Genomic DNA, 20,803 nt, shown 5'->3' with positions numbered 1-20,803 from the left:
AAAATCTGTATATTACTAAAGTTGTCACTGCTCTTGATGTACGGAGCAGCCATATTGGATCCTGAGGTCGTTGCGAGGTTCTTCCAACTCTCAGAGGCTGAACTTCGGGGGTGATCCAGTCTAAATGTTCAACCGGCAACTCAGAAATTCAGACTTCCCAATTCAAATGGAAGAAAGTGTTGTATTTTGCTCAATATTTTAAAGAAATGTCTTTCCCATACAGGCCAACCAAAACAAGTGGGCACAGAGGATGGAATACCAGGAGCGGAGCAGAGCGGAGCTGGACTCACCTGTGGCCTCTGACCGAGGCCTCGCCCCAGCTCACGTCGATGTCACCCGTCAACATCTTGAAGGTGGTGGTCTTCCCCGCTCCGTTCACCCCCAGAAGACCGAAACACTGCAAGCACAATGGGGCATGAGAACGGGGGAGACAGAGAGAGACACACACACAGAGACAGAGAGTGAGTGAAAAGGAGAGAGAAAGCAGAAGCGAAAGATTGAGAGAGAAATAATTAGAGAGATAGAGACATAGAGAGAAAAAAAGAAAGAGTGAGAGAGAAAAGAAAGAGAGATAGAGAGATAGAGAAAAGGGAGAGATAGAGAGATTATTTTTTGCTTCGCTAGGCTTTGGCCTGACATCGCCAGACCAGTTTGTGAATGCCTCCTACTCTGTACGCACTCCTCAGTTCATTTTCGGTCTCCATGAAATCCTCAAATGCAGACCAGAATGCCTCTGGGCACAATGGAGAAAGAATCAGAGCACTGAATAGTCATTGTACTTCAACCAAACACATCTTTCATGCTTTGAGTGAATTTGTTTGTTCTTCCGTGAGAGAAAATATGTCATCCAGTTTGCTTAATACTGTTGTGAAAGTGGATTCAACTGATCTTGCTTGTTTACAAGAAGCCTCTACGCTGCATCCATAGAGCTCCCCTCTGTACAGTCACCATTTCTGTTTTGTATCGTTTCCATGGTAGAGATTGTACATCCTTATAGATAGAAAATGTACACAACTTGAAAAAACACATGTGAGAACAATTCCGCCTTGAGGAAGGCTGCAAAGAGTTTCTTTCGGATCCAAGTATGAAACGTACCTCTCCAGGTGACACGCCTAAGCAGATCCTGTCCACAGCTGGAGTGGTACTGCCCTTGTACGTCTACGACACACAACGTTTTCACAGATCATTAGCATCTCAGAGAATGAGCCAAACAAAACATGTGTTCCTTCCTATCTATCAACCATGCCTCAATGAGTATGGAGCCATGCAATACAGCACTCATTTGTTGCTGGCGGCAGTAGCTCAGGAGGTAGGGCGGGTTGACTTGTAACCGGAAGGTCGCTAGTTCGATCCCTGGCTCATCCTAGCTAGGAGTGTCGAGGTGTCCCTGAGCAAGACGCCTAACCCTGACTGCTCCTGACGAGCTGGCTGTCGCCCTGCGTGGTTGACTCTGCCGTCGGTGTGTGAATGTGTGAATGAATGGTCGTAAGTTGCTTTGGATAAAAGCGTCAGCAAAATCCACTGAATGTAAATGTGTAGAGATTGTTAAGGTTGCATTGAATGCAATGGTTTCTTATATTTTCTATAGTCTCTTTGTGTGCCCATTCTCTGCAATGCAGAAGGTAGCAGGATGAACAGAAAACAGTTCAACCTTGGAGAGGTCTTTGATGCACAAGATATCGCTGGTGTTTCCTCCTTTGTAGATACGCTCTCTCTCCTGATCCACATCCATATCCTCCGCCACCATCGGAGGCTGGACGGAGTCTGGGATCCTGGAACGGATTTGGAATAAGATTAGATTCAATAAATTCAACCAGTCAGCAATAGCTCCCATCAGACACAAACATGAAATGCATTAGGATACATGATTGACTCGTGGCACCCCATTACAAATTGGCGGTAACAAGAGTGGAACAAGGAATATCTCTTCTAACCAATCAGTGATGTCACAGCTTCAGGCCAATAAGAGTATTTCTGTCCCCTGCTATTTAATTAGTTAACTAATCAATGTCCCCATCGGTTGTCTGCAAAGTCGTGAGACCTCAATGATGTCATTGACAAATAGTGTTATTTCTCCCATAAAGACTCGATCACTGATAAGTATGAACAGGATTTATTTAAATAACGACATGGGAATATTTTGCATGGTAAATCTTTGGCATGAGCCCCGTCACTGATCCAGGGTGACGTGCGGACTCGGCGTATCCTGCCAGGACTAGCAGGGGCGGAGCCTTCCCCTGGACAAGTAGACTGAGGCCGACCTGGTGGTGGTGGGGTGGATGGAGGTGCGTCGAACGAAGACCTGAGCAGCAAAGACATATGTTAGACTACTCTTTATAGAGCAGGTGTAGGCAGGTGATTGGTAGCTGGTGATTGGTGATTGGCGGCCAGCCGCGCGTGATTTGAGTCCTCCTGGTAGAACTACCAGCAAGCTTACATTTCTCCCATAAAGACTCGATCACTGATAAGTATGAACAGGATTTATTTAAATAACGACATGGGAATATTTTGCATGGTAAATCTTTGGCATGAGCCCCGTCACTGATCCAGGGTGACGTGCGGACTCGGCGTATCCTGCCAGGACTAGCAGGGGCGGAGCCTTCCCCAAAAGAGAGGACGTAGGCCTACGCCGGAAATAGGTGATAACTCGGCATGTCCTGCCGGGACTGGCAGGGGCGGAGCCGACCCCAAAAATAGAATAGCGAAAGGAGGTAATGAGACCATACATACCCGCGTAGAAGAAGTGGACAAGGATCTATACTGCTTCTGGAAGATAAAAGGCATACCCAATATACGACATATTAAGAGTCAATCATACATACCGTAAAACGATAAGCTTAAAACCGCCAGCGAGATCGATGAATCACGTAAAAGCAGTTGACTTGAAATACCTCAGCGAGATCAATTAAAATTTAGAGCACTCTGCAGCTGTTACGCAGCGAGCCACGAGTGCTTTCGTGCTGTACCAACTGCCGTGGTCGATTCACTCTCCGGGGTCGCTGCGTGACCTGAGTGCTTTCGCGTTGAACCACCGATGTGGTCAACGAACTCACGAGTGCCCTTGATGTGCCACCGACGTGGTCACGCACTCACCGGTGTTGTTGCAGCAAGTATTGTGAACTTTCATGTTGAACACCGACGTGGTCAACGAAATCACGAGTGCCCTTGATGTGCCACCGACGTGGTCACGCACTCACCGGTGTTGCTGCAGCAAATATTGTGTACTTCCGTGTTGAACACCGACGTGTTCAATGAACTCCGAGTGCCCTGCACTTGAGTGTTTGATATTATGCCACCGACGTGGTAATTAAATTTGCATGTGCCCGAGTTGTGCCCACCGACGTGGTCAACGCACTACCAGGGTTGCTGCAGCGAACGTGGAGTTCTGAGTTGTACCGCACCGACGTGCGCAACGAACTCACGAGTGCTTGGGTTGTTCCCACCGACGTGGGCAACGCACTCACCGGGGTTGCTGCAACAAACTAGAGTTCTGAGTTGTACCGCACCGACGTGCGCAACGAACTCACGAGTGCTTGAGTTGTTCCCACCGACGTGAGCAACGCACTCACCGGGGTTACTGCAGTCAAACCATGAGTATTAGATAACGTGCCACCGACGTGGTCATACTCACGAGTGCCCGAGTTGTTACCACCGACGTGGTCAACGCACTCACCGGGGTTGCCGCTGCAACCTTGAGTTTTATTTTCCTATGTACGCCACCGACGTGACAGCGAACTCGAGAGTGTTTTCTAGATGATCCACCGACGTGGTCACACTCGCCGGGGTTGCTGCAGGTTAACCTGAGTTATGAAACCGAATTTTGCTTTATGAATTTAGTACCCGATAACCACCACCGCCGGTAGTTGCAAATAGTGTTGCTTTTGGCAATGAAAATTATGACTAAGAGTCGTCATCAACAAACCTTTATCGCGTGAGAAAAACGAGACTGGACGCAACGTGGATGCTGGGCATGTGACAATAGCAGTGATTAAATGCATAGTACAATATAGTTGGCGAATAAAACAAGACTAAAAAGTGTTTTACGAAAATAAGACCGCTAAAATGTCTCTTCATTTTCGTTGACCTAAACTAGGCGATAAAGACTTATAACGTTATTTTGTTCGACTGGAACTTCAACTGTTCCAGACATAACATCAATTTTCAACCATTTACCTTATTTAACAAAACTACGCACTTGTAAACTTCAATAATATCTAAATGGAATTACGATAACACTGGAAAGAGTATGAATGTAACTAAAAATAAAAACTAAAATGACAGCTTGACACAAGACTAGACCAACACTAGAAAGGAAACAGGCCACCAAAAACAGCTATGGTTGCAAACGTGTGAAACCTGTCTTAACCGACGTTAGAGAGCATCGTGTGCGCTTGAAGAAAGAACCTTGAATTCTACCGGATGTAGGACGTAGAGTTCTGTGTTGTACCGCACAGACGTGTGCAACGAACTCACGACTAGTGCCCGAGTTGTGCCCCAGTTGTGCGTTGACGTGGTCAACGCATTCACCGGGGTTACTGCAGTCAACCATGAGTAATAGATAACGTGCCGCCGACGTGGTCATAGTCACGAGTGCCCGAGTTGTTACCGCTGCGCTTTGGTCAACGCACTCACCGGGGTCGCCGCTGCGAACCTTGAGTTTTATTTTTTCCATGATATGCCACCAACGTGACACCGAACTCAAAGAGTGTTTTCTAGATGATCCACCGACGTGGTCGAACTTGCCGGGGTTGCTGCAGGTTAACCTTGAGTTATATAGCCGATTTTGCTTTATGAGTTTAGTACCTGATAACCACCACCACCAGTAGTTGCAAATAGTGTTGCTTTTGACACCGAAAATTATGACTAAATGTCGTCATCAACGAACCTTTATCGCGTGAGGAAAACAATGCTGGTCATATGACAATACTATAATTAAATGCGTAGTGCAATGTTGTTGGCGAATACGAACGAGACTGAAAGTGTTTTTACAAAATAAGACTGCTAAAATGTCTTCATTTCCGTTGACCTAAACTAGGCGATAAACTGTAATAACGTTTTGTCCAAACGGAACTTCAACTGTTTAAGACATAACATCAATTTTCGACCGTTTACCTTATTTAACAAATCTACGCACTTGTATCTTTGATGATACCTAAACGGAATTTCAATATGTTGCATATTCTTGAAGAAAGTTGTCCAATCCCGGGATGCTTTTAACTGACTTCATTTATTATAAAGTCGGCATGTTTCGGTATGGTAACTGAAGCTTAACGGAGGGAATTGTATCTAACGCGTGAGAGGAAAATACCGTGATCTACTTCAAGCCCCCGGGCATAGGCCCGGGGTGGCTCTCTGCCGTCTACCTATTGATCTCTGGCCTCTCGAGTTCGAAACCACCCGCTAGAGAGGACGTCAAGTGGGCGTGGCCTAGTGGGCGTGGCCGGGGTGACGTAAAGGCTTCGGCTCCTTCTGTAGTGGAGCAGCCTTCAATAAGGTTTTGCTCCCCTTGTGGCTATGTGAGGGAAATGCAGCTTCTTAAAATACTTATCACATATCACAAGAAAGAGTATGAACGTGTCTAAACTAATAAAAACAAAAGTGACACCTTGACACAAAGACTAAGACTAGAATGGAAACAGGCCGCCAAAAACAGCTGTAGTAGCCAACGTGATAAACCTGCCTTAACCGACGTTAGAGCATCGTGTGCGCTTGAAGGAAGAACCATGAATTCGACCGGATGTAGGATTCGTAAGCTGTGGAAGACCGCCTTCCCAGCCGTTTGATAGACACGACCGGCAACCCTTGTTCAGCTTTTTAGATGAAAAATGCCTTGCAGAGAAGGTGACATCAGCGAAAGTTAGGCCCCGTGTAGGGGAAAAAGTCTGAGTAGGAGACATGTACGCATTTGCGCATAAACCCGAGAACGCATAAACCCGTAAAACGCATGAACCCGTAGAACGCATGAACCCGTAGAACGCATGAACCCGTAGAACACATGAACCCGTAGAACACATGAACCCGTAGAACACATGAACCCGTAGAACACATGAACCCGTAGAACACATGAACCCGTAGAACACATGAACCCGTAGAACACAAGAACCCGTAGAACACATGAACCCGTAGAACGCTGTGAGAAACACTGACTCGAGTAATATGTTAAAATAAGGATGAAAACTCCCAGAAAGAGCACACTAATCTATTCAAAATATCGAGTGAGTTGGAGTGGCCAACACACATAAATAATTGTAATACACCAAAATTGTTAACTGACATACATGGCTAAACAAGCAAATGAAAAATTAAATACCCCGTGTAGGGGAAAAAGTCTGAGTAAGAGACGTGTACGCATGAACGCATGAACCCGGGAACGCATGAACCCGTAGAACTGTGAGAAAACACCGTCTCGAGTAATATGTTAAAATAAGGATGAAATCTCCCAGCTCTGAGAGAGCACACTAATCTTTTTGAGATATCGAGTGCGTTGGAGTGGCCTACACGCGTAAATAATTGTAATAGGCCTACACCAACATTGTTAACTGTCATACGTAGCTAAACGAGCAAATGAAAAATTAAATACCAACGCGACTGAAACTATTAACAATAAGAATATAAATAATAATATAAATGATACCATAATGTACCCGTTCTTTGTCTTTGGATCTTTTGAATAAATTGAACGATATGTGAATCGCATTGCGAGCAGAGGAACGTGAGTTAGTGAGCAGCAGCTGAACCAATCTAAAAGGCCCTTCGTCAATAAAAACCTTTTAATAATAATCAGTTACCACAGTGCCTAAAACCCATCAACTTCATTCATATTAAAGTGAAGGGAAAAACCTCAGACACAAGGAGTTAACCGAACAGTGCACGGTATAAAGATAATTATGAACCTTTGATTGCGAACGTAGAGTTCTGTGTTGTACCACACCGACGTGTGCAACGAACTCAACGAATTCAACCGGATGTAAAATCCGTATGCTGTGGAAGACCACCTTCCAAGCCGTTTTGACGCTGCTTTGTTATCGCAAAACATGGTTATACGTTAACGCCGCCATGCTTTGCCCCACAGAACGCTAGCTGCTACGATAGCGTAAAGCTCGAACAGTGCAGACGACTCTGACCCGAGGGCGAACATACCAGCTTCGACTGGCCATCCCTCAGCAAACCATTGCCCTTGGAATAAACCCCCTAACCCAACCGAGGGAGCCGCAACCTGAAGCTGGACTGTAGAGCTGTGAGAGAAAATACGCTGCGGGGGCTAACGCGGGGACTGCAGTAGCCATGGTAGCAGGGCACGTGCCAGGTCACAGGTGCGTAGCCTGTGAAGGCGGAGCAAGCCGAGCCTGATGGTTGCTGGAAGTAGAAAGGCGCCGTGGCGACCGACGACAGCGGGTTGGGGGCCTGGACCCGTCCGGGAGTTCCGCATGGCGTTTCGACGGCGTCCATCCTGGCGCCAATGCTTTGCACCAACTCGGCGAGGGTTTGTAGAACCAGGCGGATGTCCGTGTTGGGAACTTGTTGGTGGTGTTGTTGAGGATACCGGGGACCGAAAAAACGGCTTTCTGCGCTCGCTTGCCGGGACCAGAAGTAGTAGGCCGACCAGCACGAATCCGAAGTTATAACCTCTTGGTGTGTATTAACCGACGTAGCAACTAAGCGACGAGATAATCAGAAGCACAGTAAAGCAGCAATATGCGTCGAACGAAGACCTGAGCAGCAAAGACATATGTTAGACTACTCTTTATAGAGCAGGTGTAGGCAGGTGATTGGTAGCTGGTGATTGGTGATTGGCGGCCAGCCGCGCGTGATTTGAGTCCTCCTGGTAGAACTACCAGCAAGCTTACATATGCAATCACTTGACATCACATGGATGAATCGTAGGAGGGCCAATGAGACAAAGATTGAAAAAGGTAAGAATGAGGTCATGAGGGCTGGCACCAGTGGTTGAGGAAGAAGCGGTACTGGATGAGGATGGTCAGGGTGAAGTAGATAAAGCCCTCTGCCGCCATGCAGGCCAGGTTTTTCCCCAGGTAGTTCCAGCTGTACGGGTCTGGAGTGTACTCCTCGCCTGGCAACACACACCAACTCATATCACAACAACAACCCCCATCGAACCCTGGCAACACAGTTTGCCGTGGCTGAAATTGTGGAGATTAGTGTGGAGCAAGATTTAGCCCATTAAAGACGCTATCTGGTGCAAGTGTGTGGGCCCTATCTTGCATCCAGCGCAATTGACTTTCTACAAAGACGCATGTGTCGTTGCTAGTTTGCAACTTGCAATCTTACGCCCCAAGAGGCAGTTCAGAGTAATAAGTTGTACTTTTAAATCAATGCATCTGCAAACACTGTACAGCAAACACATATATTCTTAACACAGACATTGTGCACAAGCCCATAACTTTTAGGATTGATGAGTATTTGATCGTGAGAAAACATTGTTTTACCGCGATTGAGCCATTTGAAGTTTAAAATTCATGTTGTCATGCATCTGTCTCATCGGAGACTGCAAATGCGCTGTCAAATTATCAACTCGTCAGATGCAAATGCGCTCATGGCTGTTAAAGGGGATGGGAGATGGCACTCTCATTGGTTTATTGCACGTTACGCCGAAACCACACCTACTACCATTAGGTTACTTCAGGCCAACCCTTTTTAGATTTGCGTCGGGTGTGTGTGTGTGTGTGTGTGTGTGTGTGTGTGTGTGTGTGTGTGTGTGTGTGTGTGTGTGTGTGTGTGTGTGTGTGTGTGTGTGTGTGTGTGTGTGTGTGTGTGTGTGTTCTTCAGGCAATATTGCTGAAACCTCTTAGCCTCTTAATATTTTGTTATTGTATATATTGCATTTTGTATTTTTAGACTTTTCGATTTTAAGACTTTTCAAAGAAAGTGTCATTTTATGAGCCTTTCTAAGTAATTGTTGCGGTGTACAACCTATAATTTACAGTACGCCCAGCCTCTAGATAACATTGGAATACTCAAAAGGCTCACCGAAGTGGCTGTAGACCTCAGCCACAGCCTGGTTCATGGCCATGTCTATCAGGCCCCGGCCCAGGCAGTAGTGGGGGAAGGCAAGCAGCAAGCTCTTAAGCAGCTGGTTACACTTGTACAGACCCTATATACACACATTCACAAACACAGACACACACACAGTGTTAATTAATAATAATAATAATAATAACAATTATTAATATTATATGAAATAAAACAAACTAAAAAGCATATATTTAAATCAAATAAGTTTCCCCTTAAGTTTTGGCGATTAAAATTATTGTTTTAGTGACAATCTACAAGCCCCTCCCCCTTATTAAGATCTCCAGGCCCCTCCCCCTTATGAAGATCTCTAGACCCCTCCCTCTTATGAAGATCTCTAGACCCCTCCCTCTTATGAAGATATACAGGCCCCTCCCAGTAATACAGATGTGCTGTACCGTGGTGCTTGGGAACAGGTCCAGGATGAAGGTGATGGTGCTGCTGTTGAGGCCGATGAAGAGGTTGATGCAGGAGAGATAGACATAGGCTGTGCTTGGAACACTGAACATGTAGGACATGGGGTACATCATGGGCGTCACGGACCACCTAGGGACGCATAGATCACACAGGGACAGACACAAACACACATACACAGGCACGAGCACACAACGCATATATGAAGCAAATACAAAAAAAAAAAAAAAAATAAATGAATGAAGATATGGTTATGCTATACCCTACATGAGTGTGTGAGTGAGCCATGTGATGTGTTATACAACATGTGTTCATGTGCACACACCTTCAAATCATACCAATCACGTTTTTAATGACAAAAGAGTTAATGGCCAGCTGTAGTTTGACTTTGAGGAGAGTGAGCGACGTGAGCTCTCACCCGTAGAGCATGAGCAGAGCCACGAGGGGCTGAACGTTGGTGGGGGACGTGTAGCACTTCTTGTTGAAGTAGATGAAGACCCCGACCACCATGGCGGCGGACACAGAATAGGTGACCTGGCGAGAAAACCCACGTTGCAGTTGCTCACAAAAACAACATTGTGGTGGTGGTAGTTGTGGTTGTTGAAGTTATAATTTAGTTATTATCATATTCATTTCCCAACAGTGTGCTTTAATGAACCGTGAATGATTTGTTGATTATATTCCGAATGTGTTTCTAGAGGGCCTCCCTATAAGCCTCCATCTAATAACCCCAGGGTTATTAGATGAATACTTAACAAGGCCTTTAGTGTTCTCCGATCCTCCCACCATCTCATGGCTCCATTTCTAACTTAACTTTTCTTCATTTCTAAAGCAAACACAGCCTTTTATTGGTTAAGTGGTCATAAGTTAATATTTATGCATTTATGAATTGAAGAGAAAAATGTGTAATAACGGAAATCATGCAACAGTTGCGCTCAATGCATTTTCCAACGTTGCAATATTCAAGTTACCATGTCCCACAGGTAGTTGGCCAGCCAGTACACCAGGGGGCTGACCCCGCTGACGAACTGCAGGTGCTTGGCCTGAGTTGCACGCTCCCGGATGAGGTAGAGGAGGAAGCTGGCTGGGATGAAGGACATGGAGAAGATGACGCAGACCGCCACCGCCGCGTCCACCGCTGTGCTCAGCCTGGCCAGGAGAGAGGAGGGAGGATGAACACAACAAAACACACCTCCATCATGAGTGCCACATACTTCAGCTGGACGTCTAGTACCAACATCGCTAAGAGAAAGCAAAAGTCGATCATCAAAGTGACAACTCTCACTTCTCTCTCACCTGTTGTAGAGTTCACCTCCTAGACTCTGCATAGCCACCCAGTCCCCCTACTGATTGTATCTTGTACGTCCTGGCACTTAATGTACGCACTTATTGTATGTGGTACTTAGTTACAGGACTTAGTTGTGTAGCATCCTATCCTAGCTATCTTTGTTGCATACGGTGATGGGTTAACTTTGCACTTGGTTCTATGAACATCCTTACTGTACCGACCACGGTAAATTGTTTCACCTTCTTCTGACAAACGTACTTATTGTAAGTCATTTCGGATAAAAGTGTCTGCTAAATGCCCTAATTGGAAATGGAAATGGTTGCTTGTGATTCTTTCTAAGTATTCAGTGTGTTGGCAGTGCACAATTGTCCTCATGTGTGCCGAGAGGGACCGAAAGATTAAGTGGACAAATCGATATGTGTACCTTGTTCACGAGGACAAGACAATCGTGGAAAAATGGCAGAAAATGTCTGTGTAAATGTTAGATAACTTCCAAACTAAACTTTTACATTTCTACCCTCCAACAGAGATGAGCGACTCCGTCCCCATCGGATATGAACGTATTGGACTCCTCCCATTTATCAGCTGAGTCTGTTTGCCAATAGACTCGTGGCCTCCCACTCACTCCTCACCTCAGCGCATTACAGTGCCCCTGATGAGCATTGCGTCAACTCCTTCGGCTGGGAAACGCTGCCATGGTAACTAAGGTATATTACTACTATATACTGTAAACTAAAAAAAACACTGCTCTTTCCGTAATCGATGCAAATCATCAATTACAGCAAGAGATTATGTCTCATTTCCAGGCTGTGAACTAATTACTATAGTAGAATTATAAATTATATACTAATTAGTATAGTAGAATTATAAATTATATACTAATTACTATAGTAGAATTATAAAAGATAAACAAATGACAATAGTATTGGTCGATGCACAGCATGGACTACTACTATAGTAACAAGAGCCCTGGAGTGTGGGGGCGCCTCACTCACACGGTGACCTCGGTGAGCTGCTGCCGGGTCAGGTTCAGCGGGTGGTTGACGGCCGTGACCCCGTACTGATCCAGGGGGGCGGCACGGGGCAGCGCTGCCCGCAGGATGGCGTTGTTGGCCACGTTCATGAAGGAGACCATGGCGTGCCAGCCCTTGTTGTTGTACCACACCTTCAAATGGGGTCAGAAATATAGATTCAGGTTTTTGTAACATTTATATGACTTCATAGATTGGATTTGTGTTTTCACTTCGGGTTGTGAGTTTGAAGTCTTTCTAGTTTAAATACTGGGCTCTTGTACATGTATTAAGGGATCGAGGTGAAGCGATATGGGTTAGAGAGTACACAGTTTTCGACCACATAGGCACGTATAGCATTTGGCTACATATATGCAGTATATGAGATGCCACAATCAGGCCATCTCATTCATGTTTACATAATTTTAAAAATTCTAAAAATGGAATACTCGCAGAGACGTCAAAACCCTTGCCCTGAAGTGGCTTATCATGAATTTAAAATGTTACACTTAGAAGCCATGAAAAAATAGATACTACAAAGACAGTATAAGTAATGGTGTGATTTCAAGCCTAAACTTACGCGACACATAAAGATAGGCTAATTCATACCAAAGTTTATTCATATCGGACACATTATTCCTCAGAGTTTTGTCGATATTTGAAGCAGTGTCAGGCAATTTTATCTGATGTGGCTTGAAAATGTGTCCAGGTTTCGGATTATCATGTAGCTGCATTAAATATCCGCTTGTTTTGCTTCTTTGTTTGATTCTGCTTCTTCCCAGGGCAGGCAGTCCTACAGTCCTACCTAGTCCTTCTGGGCCTGAAACTAACAACTGCAAGTGGCCGAGCTTCACTTAGTTCCCTGTTTTGTCATTGAGATATTGTACTGAAGAGAACCCATTGGTGCTGGCCCCGTTTGGGTGATTTACACGCTAATAAGAGATGACGGAAATACAAAGCAAAAGAACGATAAAGATCGGTCGGCCCAGATTTGAGCTCATGTGCCATCAGACTCATCAGACTCTGTAGACTGCATCCAAAGTCTGTTCTAATAAATAGAGAGAAATTAAATGCTGGCCTCACCTTGACATTGTTCTTGGTCTCCAAGTACCTGAGGAAGATTCCTATGTCCTTCAGAGTTCGTCTGCAGGATTCACCCTGTCAGCAAGAGGGGGGGGGGGGGGGGCATTAGATACCATGTGATAGAAGAGAGTGTGATGGTGAAGAAAAACACTTAACATGGTATACAGTGGTATTGACACTCACACACACACACACACACACACACACACACACACACACACACACACACACACACACACACACACACACACACACACACACACACACACACACACACACACACACACACACACACACACACACACACACACACGCACGCACACACACACAACATACCCCGGTAACATTCAGTAGAAGCCCCACTTGTGCTGCTACATCCTGTATTGTCTTGGGTTCCACCTCAAGAACAGGAAGCTGTCCTCCAACCGATATGCCGCCATACCTGCCCACAGGAAACACCAGTCAACCCACAGGAAACACATGCTCAGCCCACAGGAAACACACACTCAGTCCACAGGAAACAGGAAACACACGCTCAGCCAACAGGAAATGCATGCCCAGCCCACAGGAAACAGGAAACACATGCTCAGCCCACAGGAAACGCACGCTCAGCCCAACTTTATACCATAAGCTTGCATAATCTATCATAAATAATAGGCGTTCAATACCAGTGTTGCCACAGTTACCTTGAAAAAGTAATCCGATGACTGATTACTAGTTACTCCTTAAAATAGTAACTTAGTTACCATACTGATTACTTGATTTTAAAAGTAACTAAGTCAGATTACAAGTTACTTTATTAGTTACATTTAACTGCGACAACACCCCCTGCCACCTCAAAATAAAAAATTACAACCGGTTTTGCAAATACTAATACTAATACTGCCAATACTAAAGGGGGCTTGTAGGGGGAATTCGAGGGGGCCATCGGTACCTCTTGGGTACAGGGCCCAGAATTTGGTGCTACGGCCCTGGGTGCACACACTGACACACGGCTTTCAACCGCTTCCACCAACTTTGAATGCATAGACAAAATATCACCGCACGCTTTACGGGGCGATCACCGGACGCAGCTCCACACACACACATACACGCACGCACGCACGCAGCACCGCGCGACTAATTCCACCGCTATTAACAACTGGTGAAGCGGATTCTGGAGAGTCCAGGTCGACACTCGCCTCTGATAGATGGATGTCTTTGGAGACTTATGCTTCACACGCAATCTCACACAAACGGACGGACGGACAGACAGACAGACAGACAGACAGACAGACAGACAGACAGACAGACAGACAGACAGACAGACAGACAGACAGACAGACAGACAGACAGACAGACAGACAGACAGACAGACAGACAGACAGACAGACACACAGACAGACAGACAGACAGACAGACAGACAGACAGACAGACAGACAGACAGACAGACAGACAGACAGACAGACAGACAGACACACACACACACACACACACACACACACACACACAAACACACAAACACACATACCACTACATCACTCTCAACGCCAATCGGTGATCCGGTAAAATAATAAAAAAAATAGTAACGCACAGTGACTTTGAAGAGTAACATCAATCTGAATACTGGCTTGGAAATAGTAACTGAAAAAAGTGGTCCGAGGCCAGTAACGCGTTACTGGCATCACTGTTCAATACTATACAGAACGATTACATATTCAAGTAGCTTATTTTCCTCATTGTCTTCAGAATAATAACATCTGATATTTTGTTGATGGCCATTACGGACCTTACACCTACAAATGTCCCCATTTCATTTCATTTCAATATTTCTGCAATGAACACTAAAATGTCCTCAACATATTGAACTTATTAGGAAATAACTCATTAGGGCCTTAACAGGTTAGGGAAAGGGTGTACAGGAGCAACTCGTTTCATATCCAACTATATCAGGGTTTCCTTTCACAGAGAGCTGCTGATGCAGCGACTGACCACTGAAGGGGATGGCATCATGGATAATGTATTCAAACCATATTAGACTCATTGCATACAGACTACATATCTGATAGCATGATACCATGTTAAGTTAGGGTGCTATGGTTGATTTTACACCAAACTCAGTAAGATGATGATGTTACCTACCTTTGCTCGTTGACCCAATACTTGCTTTTTAAGCTGGAAAATGTGGAAGAAATGATGAATAAAACATTATAAATAAATAATAGTATGCATCAATGAAAAAACATGTAGCATTAGCATTTTATTCAAATTATGAATTGTAATAGTTAAAGTGTAAATCTCAACGTTTTCCTTTTTGTTCTCCTTTGATATTTTAGCAATAAGCAGGCAAATTCTCAGAGACACGAACAGTGTTGCCGGCAATACCCGTTTCATAACATTTATAAGACGCAAGGGCTTTTATCATAGGGCCATTGGCTCAATAACCATTGAGCTACGTTAACATACATGCGCAACAGACCTAACATACATGTATTTACATGAAAACCTTTGGAGATTGACACTTAGATAAATTATAGATTCAATGAAATTGATTCAACAAAGCTTGCAGGGTTGAGCTTTAAGATTGATATCCATAACACTGGACGTATGAATGACCAATTATTTAAAATGACTACTATATATCAACTTACTTACACAGCAGAGCGACCTGCCTGGGACAACACTTCATCTCAGCCTTGGGGCTTAAAGTGTGTGTGTGTGTGTGTGTGTGTCTGTGTGTGTGTGTGTGTGTGGGTGTCTATGTGTGCGTACGTGTGTGCGTGTTAATATCACTTAAATCAAGGTTGACTTGCTGTGTCAAAGGCTGAAGAAAAAAAGTCTTCCCCAAGTGGATCTACACATTGACTGATATTATTATTCCAGGCACTAAGACAATTCATTATTTGTGAACGCCACTTGGTTTGATCTAAATACAAGTCAATACATGCAGTACACACTGGGTGTCCAACGAAAAGAGGCCAGTTTTCAAACTCCCACTGAGTGAATGCTTGAGTGGGGTCATTGAATATTGTAGCTGAGATAAAGGAATATATGAGCACAGGCTTGACTAACAAACACCTTATCAACACCTTGGTGACACCAGGGCATAAGACATTAGCAGCCTGGTGTTTCTGGATTTGAGAAAGAATCACTTCCTACTACAAGGTGACAATCAAGAGCTTTGAGCTGATGCCTTGAGTCAGTCCTGTGTCTTCACAACACAGCTCTATTGCCTCGTGGAAGGAAGGGATGACCAGCACTACCTCAATGACTGCTTTCTTCTTGGATTGAGCCTGTTCCCATTTGTGGTTGGAGTGATGTTTGGAGTATATTTGTTTTGAGAGCGAATTACACTTTACGTTGGGGTTTTGACATGGTACACACCTTTGAACAATGTGCGGTTGGAAAAAATGAAATTGTATAATGTCCGAGATGGAATATTGATGTATTTGCCAGTAATTGGCTGACAACAAGTAGTAAATGGAGGCATTGATACAGAACACAAAGATATTGAATGGCTTCAAAACTTGCAGCAAGTCAAATAACCAACATCACATTTTACGAATAATATTAAAACATTGTGATATTAGAGATGAGGTACCTGCTCTTGATGAGTCTGGGGTAGGTCTTGACTAGGTAGTCTGAGATGTTCCTGCCCGTCAAGTCCATCAAAACATCGCCTGTGGACTGGATTCTCTGCCATCAAACACACATTGATAGGTTCAGATTGATGAATTCAGTATCCAAGTAGATGTCCAAAATATTTGATATAATTTCAAAGGAAGATACAGGGTACAAAAGCTCTTAACAAAGCTGCTTTTTGTCTATTGTTTTTTCATATGTGGTGAGCTCGTGTTTTTGGAATTATTCAATTTTAAACAGAAGCTTTAGGGAAGCAGGGGGAGACAATATTGTCCTTTAATGATTTAAATATGAAAAGAAGAATAAACATGAGTTGGATGACTAAAAACGTTTTTTACTGTAGCCTTTGCTAGTCTATTAGAATATAATTGAGATGAGCTTCTGTACAACAGAGAACAACAGAGAGAAAGTATCAGAGCGCAAACAAAATGCTGTGCATTGATGTATTGTACTTTCTCTTTTGAAAACTACCATTTTCCTTTTATTTAAATGTATTTCTGTCATAAAATAAAAAATTGTTGCTGTTACTTTAAAAACATTTCTACACTGTTCCTGTGTTCTGTCCCTTGTTTAGCCAAAAGCACTCTATAGATAAACTTTGACAGATTTTTGACCACTGATTGACTGATTGACTGATTGACTGATTGACTGATTGACTGATTGATGGAGGATGTAGGACCTGGGGGGGTGGGAGACCTCCGGCCCCTTCAGGACACGAGGGCAGCATGGTGAGTTTCTGTGGCGTGCTGCACTGGCAGTCGGGCGAGGGCCGCAGGGCGTTCCACCAGGGCCCCTCCAGGGCCTCGATGAGGCCCGGGCTGACCAGAGGCATCTCCCACCCTGTGGTGATGTTGTTGCAGGGGAAGTCTCTGTGGAGAGGGCCAGGCCACGACATTAGGATTCAGAGGGTGAGTGGGAGTGACTTTATACAGTGGGTTGGGATTTGGGAAAAATTTAATTTGCCAGAAAAAAATTATATACATTTAGAGGACACGCACGCACACACATACATCAACACTTTAATGTAACGGCGCTCTCTGACATGTGTCCTGTATGCTACGCCTTCATTTCCACATAATGACCACAAATGATGCTGTTAGCATTGCAGCGTGTGGCTACTCACTGCAGGGGTTCTTCGGCCATGCAGCGAGTCCCGAAGCCGGGCCGATTGAGCAGCACCTCCCCAAAGTACCTCATCTGGGCATCCAGGGGCCGCTCGTTACTGCAACCACACAAAGCCAGCTGATACCCAACACCCAACAGTATTCCCATGTGGTACTTATGTTAAGAGGCTAGCTTCATGCTAGCCATTTCAACAGTATTTTGTCCACCCTTTATCATATTTGCACCAATGCAAATGAAAAGAAAAACAACGTTTACAGAGTGGTATAACCATAGCAAAAAAGGGTTTTTCACGCTGTCACCTCTGTTTTACTATTCTAAACATTTCGGAGCAAAGCAAAGTGGATGGCAGTGAGAGCATAGTGGGCAGACCCTCTACCTGAAGAAGGTGAACTGCCGGCCGTACATCCAGGGACTGAGGGTCAGGCTGGGGTACTCCCCAAAAGGGGGTACAATACCCGTGAACGTCAGGGCCAGGAAGACAAAGCTGGCTGGCAACACAATCTACCAGAGAGGGGAATAAGGGAGGGGGCAGAGTTGTAGAACCATGGTTAGAAGGCTACTATGTGCACAGTGACATACACAGAGTTGTTGTTTTTTTATCATTTTATTTGAATTTGTATTGGCATGTTATATCGTTCCATTGTTATCATTTGGGTCATCACCAGTTTGTTAAGGTTTAAGTGTCAAGAGCAAAATCTTCCTCTCTTCTGTTATTTTCTGCTCTCATTCTTTGATCTCGAATCAGATGGAAACAAGCTTAAAGCCATTCTTTTTTTAGACATTTATGGATCATCATAGCATATCCCGTATTCAAAGCTGTGTGTCTTTGAGAGTCAAAATAGGCCTCTGGGAAAACATTGCACCAAGCAGAGCTTCTGGGGCCAGAGGGGGCCAAAGGAGGCCAGAGGGGGGCCCGAGGGGGGGTAGCGGGGGACCCGAGGGTGCCTCTCTGATGGAGCACCATGGAAGAGGACACTGCTGGAGAAAGCCCTTCAGGGGCAGCCGGCTCACAACAAGGTTACCTGTGCAAAGAAGTCTTTGTGTGAGCGCGTGGCGTGGTGGAGCCGCTTGATCAGCAGAGCGTAGAACTGATTCAACACCAGACCCGGGCCCCTGACCTGGTAAGAGCCCCGGCCCGCGTCTAACTCCTCACATGACCCCTGGCCGTTGGTGTGGGAAACCCCACCTGAAAGTTGAACAAAGAAAGGGAAAAAGCAAAGAGTTGGATAAAATAGAGGGACTATTGAGCTGGAAAACACCAAACAATGCAGATATATCACTCATGCTCTACCCAGGCGATATTTAAAGGAGACATATTATGGTGTTTTCCCACCAAGTAAACATGGTGTATGAGTTCCAGAAAACATGTTATTGATGCTGTTTGCTGGAAATAGCTTTAGGAAAAAAAATCTCGCCTACCGCTATTCCCCTCTGTTTCAGTCCCATTAGAATGCGCTGTTTCTGGTGTCTGTAGCTTTAATGCAAATTAGCTGCTGCCCATTGACCAATTAGCTGTCAGAGTGAACCACAGCATGGAGGAGAAGTGATTGCTGCCGTTTGCGGACTCCCGGAGCTCTCCGACGAGCTCCCCCCACCAGACTTTTTTCAAAGTTTGTATGCGTGTGGGAGCACCAGACACCCAAAACAACACCCCAAATCCAAGGAAAAGTGTTGTTTTCATAATATGTCCCCTTTAAAGATACAGAAACCTATTTGTCTTATGTTTGTGGGAAAACAATCACAAACTGGGGATAAAGGAAGCCAGCAGCATCAGTCACATTCTGTTTACCTTGTAGACATTTGCGTATAGTCAAGTTACCACCGGTCGTCACTTTGAGGAAAATCTGCAAAACACATGGCTTTGAATGGCAAGCTTCAGATAGTCTATGAGTTACTTCAAGCAGCCAAAGCTACATTAAACATTGATACTCGATGTGACTAACGTTTTAAGCAATTCCTCCAGTATGATGAGGGAACAAACTTTCCAAGACTCTTTAAACAATCTTTAATAAAAAATTACTGAATATCATCATCTTTTTGGATGATGATCTTTTTATTAACACTTGTACATTTCTTGTACAACTATCAGTACTAGAAATAATGTGAATAACCCAGAAACCATGACTTTTCATAACCCAAAGGATCCTGCTCCATGGATCCAGCTTGGATCATTTTACACTACTTCTGTGTAAGTTTAGACTCCTGTAAACTGTAATTATTGTGCTAATACCTCCTCCAGCGAGGTGTCGGACACTCCGAAGCTGCTGAGGCCGAGGTCGGAGAGGCTCTCCTCCAGCTCTCTGAAGAGGCTGGCGTAGGCCCGCGGCTGGAAGTCCCTCTGGGGCAGCAGGTAGGTGAGCTCCTGGCCTACCGCCTCCACCAGACTGGCCTCGCTCACGTGGTGCCTCACCAGGCCGGTGATGCGCTCCACATCGCCTGTTGGTGGACCATCCACATCAATAGAAAGATTCCACATAAGAGCGTCTCGTCAAAAGCGTGTCTTCGTTTTTTAAACATAGCTATGGAAGTGTAGATGAGTGCACCGATTACTTTGCTATGGTGGTCTAGTCCTAAGGACCCTAAGGACCCTAAAGGAACTTTTTTTCCCAGAAACCAGAGTTTGCAAGGCGACTGAATAACAACCAAAGCCATGACAAAGAACAGCTGCCTCAGAGTCTCCTCACCGTCCATCTGGTCGTCGCCCGCGGGCCCCGGCGCCTCCCGGAGCTGGGAGCACTTGGAAGACATACATTCGTCAGTGCAGTCGCTCCCGGGCTGCAGGGGAATGAGACGTCAACAGGAGCAGAATGTAAATGGACTGCATTTATATAAAGCTTTTCTAACCAGTGGCCACTCAAAGCACTTAACAATATTGACTAACATTCACTCATTCATGCACACATTCACACACCAACGGCGGTTTAACCACGCAAAGTAACAGCCAGCTCGTCGGGAGCAGCTAGGGTGAGGTGTCTTGCTCTGGGACACCTCGACACTAGCAACCTTCCAGCCAAACCGCTCAACCAGCCTTTGTGAGTTTATCACCATCTGAGGCGGTTCCAATGAGAAAGACCCTACAGATAAAATGTGTCTCTAAGATGCAGCCTTTTATCCACTGTCGGCTTCGCAGCCTTTTGGAGTCAAACAAACGGACCGTCGCAGAGGTTTGCGCACTCCCTTTCCCAAAATCCAAATGATATCACCTCTTTGTAGCAAGACACACACATAAAC

The 20,803-nt window shown here is 45.0% G+C and overlaps 1 protein-coding gene across 1 annotated transcript in view; it reads right to left on the bottom strand.

Annotated features, from left to right (window-relative positions):
* LOC130377244 (retinal-specific phospholipid-transporting ATPase ABCA4-like) overlaps positions 1–20,803 on the bottom strand; it is a 125,181-nt gene that overhangs the window by 4,234 nt on the left and 100,144 nt on the right. The window contains exons 25-44 of the mRNA XM_056584280.1: positions 20,257–20,347; positions 19,803–20,008; positions 19,362–19,416; positions 18,595–18,758; positions 17,949–18,073; positions 17,571–17,669; positions 17,127–17,316; positions 16,407–16,501; positions 14,948–14,980; positions 13,162–13,267; positions 12,826–12,900; positions 11,728–11,897; positions 10,416–10,593; positions 9,863–9,978; positions 9,429–9,576; positions 8,989–9,112; positions 7,942–8,071; positions 1,652–1,772; positions 1,096–1,158; positions 291–397 (exon numbers count right to left, since the gene is read on the bottom strand). Of these exons, the coding sequence (XP_056440255.1) occupies positions 291–397; positions 1,096–1,158; positions 1,652–1,772; positions 7,942–8,071; positions 8,989–9,112; positions 9,429–9,576; positions 9,863–9,978; positions 10,416–10,593; positions 11,728–11,897; positions 12,826–12,900; positions 13,162–13,267; positions 14,948–14,980; positions 16,407–16,501; positions 17,127–17,316; positions 17,571–17,669; positions 17,949–18,073; positions 18,595–18,758; positions 19,362–19,416; positions 19,803–20,008; positions 20,257–20,347 (2,396 nt within the window). The remainder of the gene's footprint in view (positions 1–290; positions 398–1,095; positions 1,159–1,651; positions 1,773–7,941; positions 8,072–8,988; positions 9,113–9,428; positions 9,577–9,862; positions 9,979–10,415; positions 10,594–11,727; positions 11,898–12,825; positions 12,901–13,161; positions 13,268–14,947; positions 14,981–16,406; positions 16,502–17,126; positions 17,317–17,570; positions 17,670–17,948; positions 18,074–18,594; positions 18,759–19,361; positions 19,417–19,802; positions 20,009–20,256; positions 20,348–20,803) is intronic.

Source organism: Gadus chalcogrammus, chromosome 23 (assembly GCF_026213295.1).
Source record: "Gadus chalcogrammus isolate NIFS_2021 chromosome 23, NIFS_Gcha_1.0, whole genome shotgun sequence".
NCBI classification, from domain to species: Eukaryota; Metazoa; Chordata; class Actinopteri; order Gadiformes; family Gadidae; genus Gadus; species Gadus chalcogrammus.
Note: the sequence above shows the minus strand (reverse complement) of the source record. Positions and strands in the feature narration are given on the sequence as shown.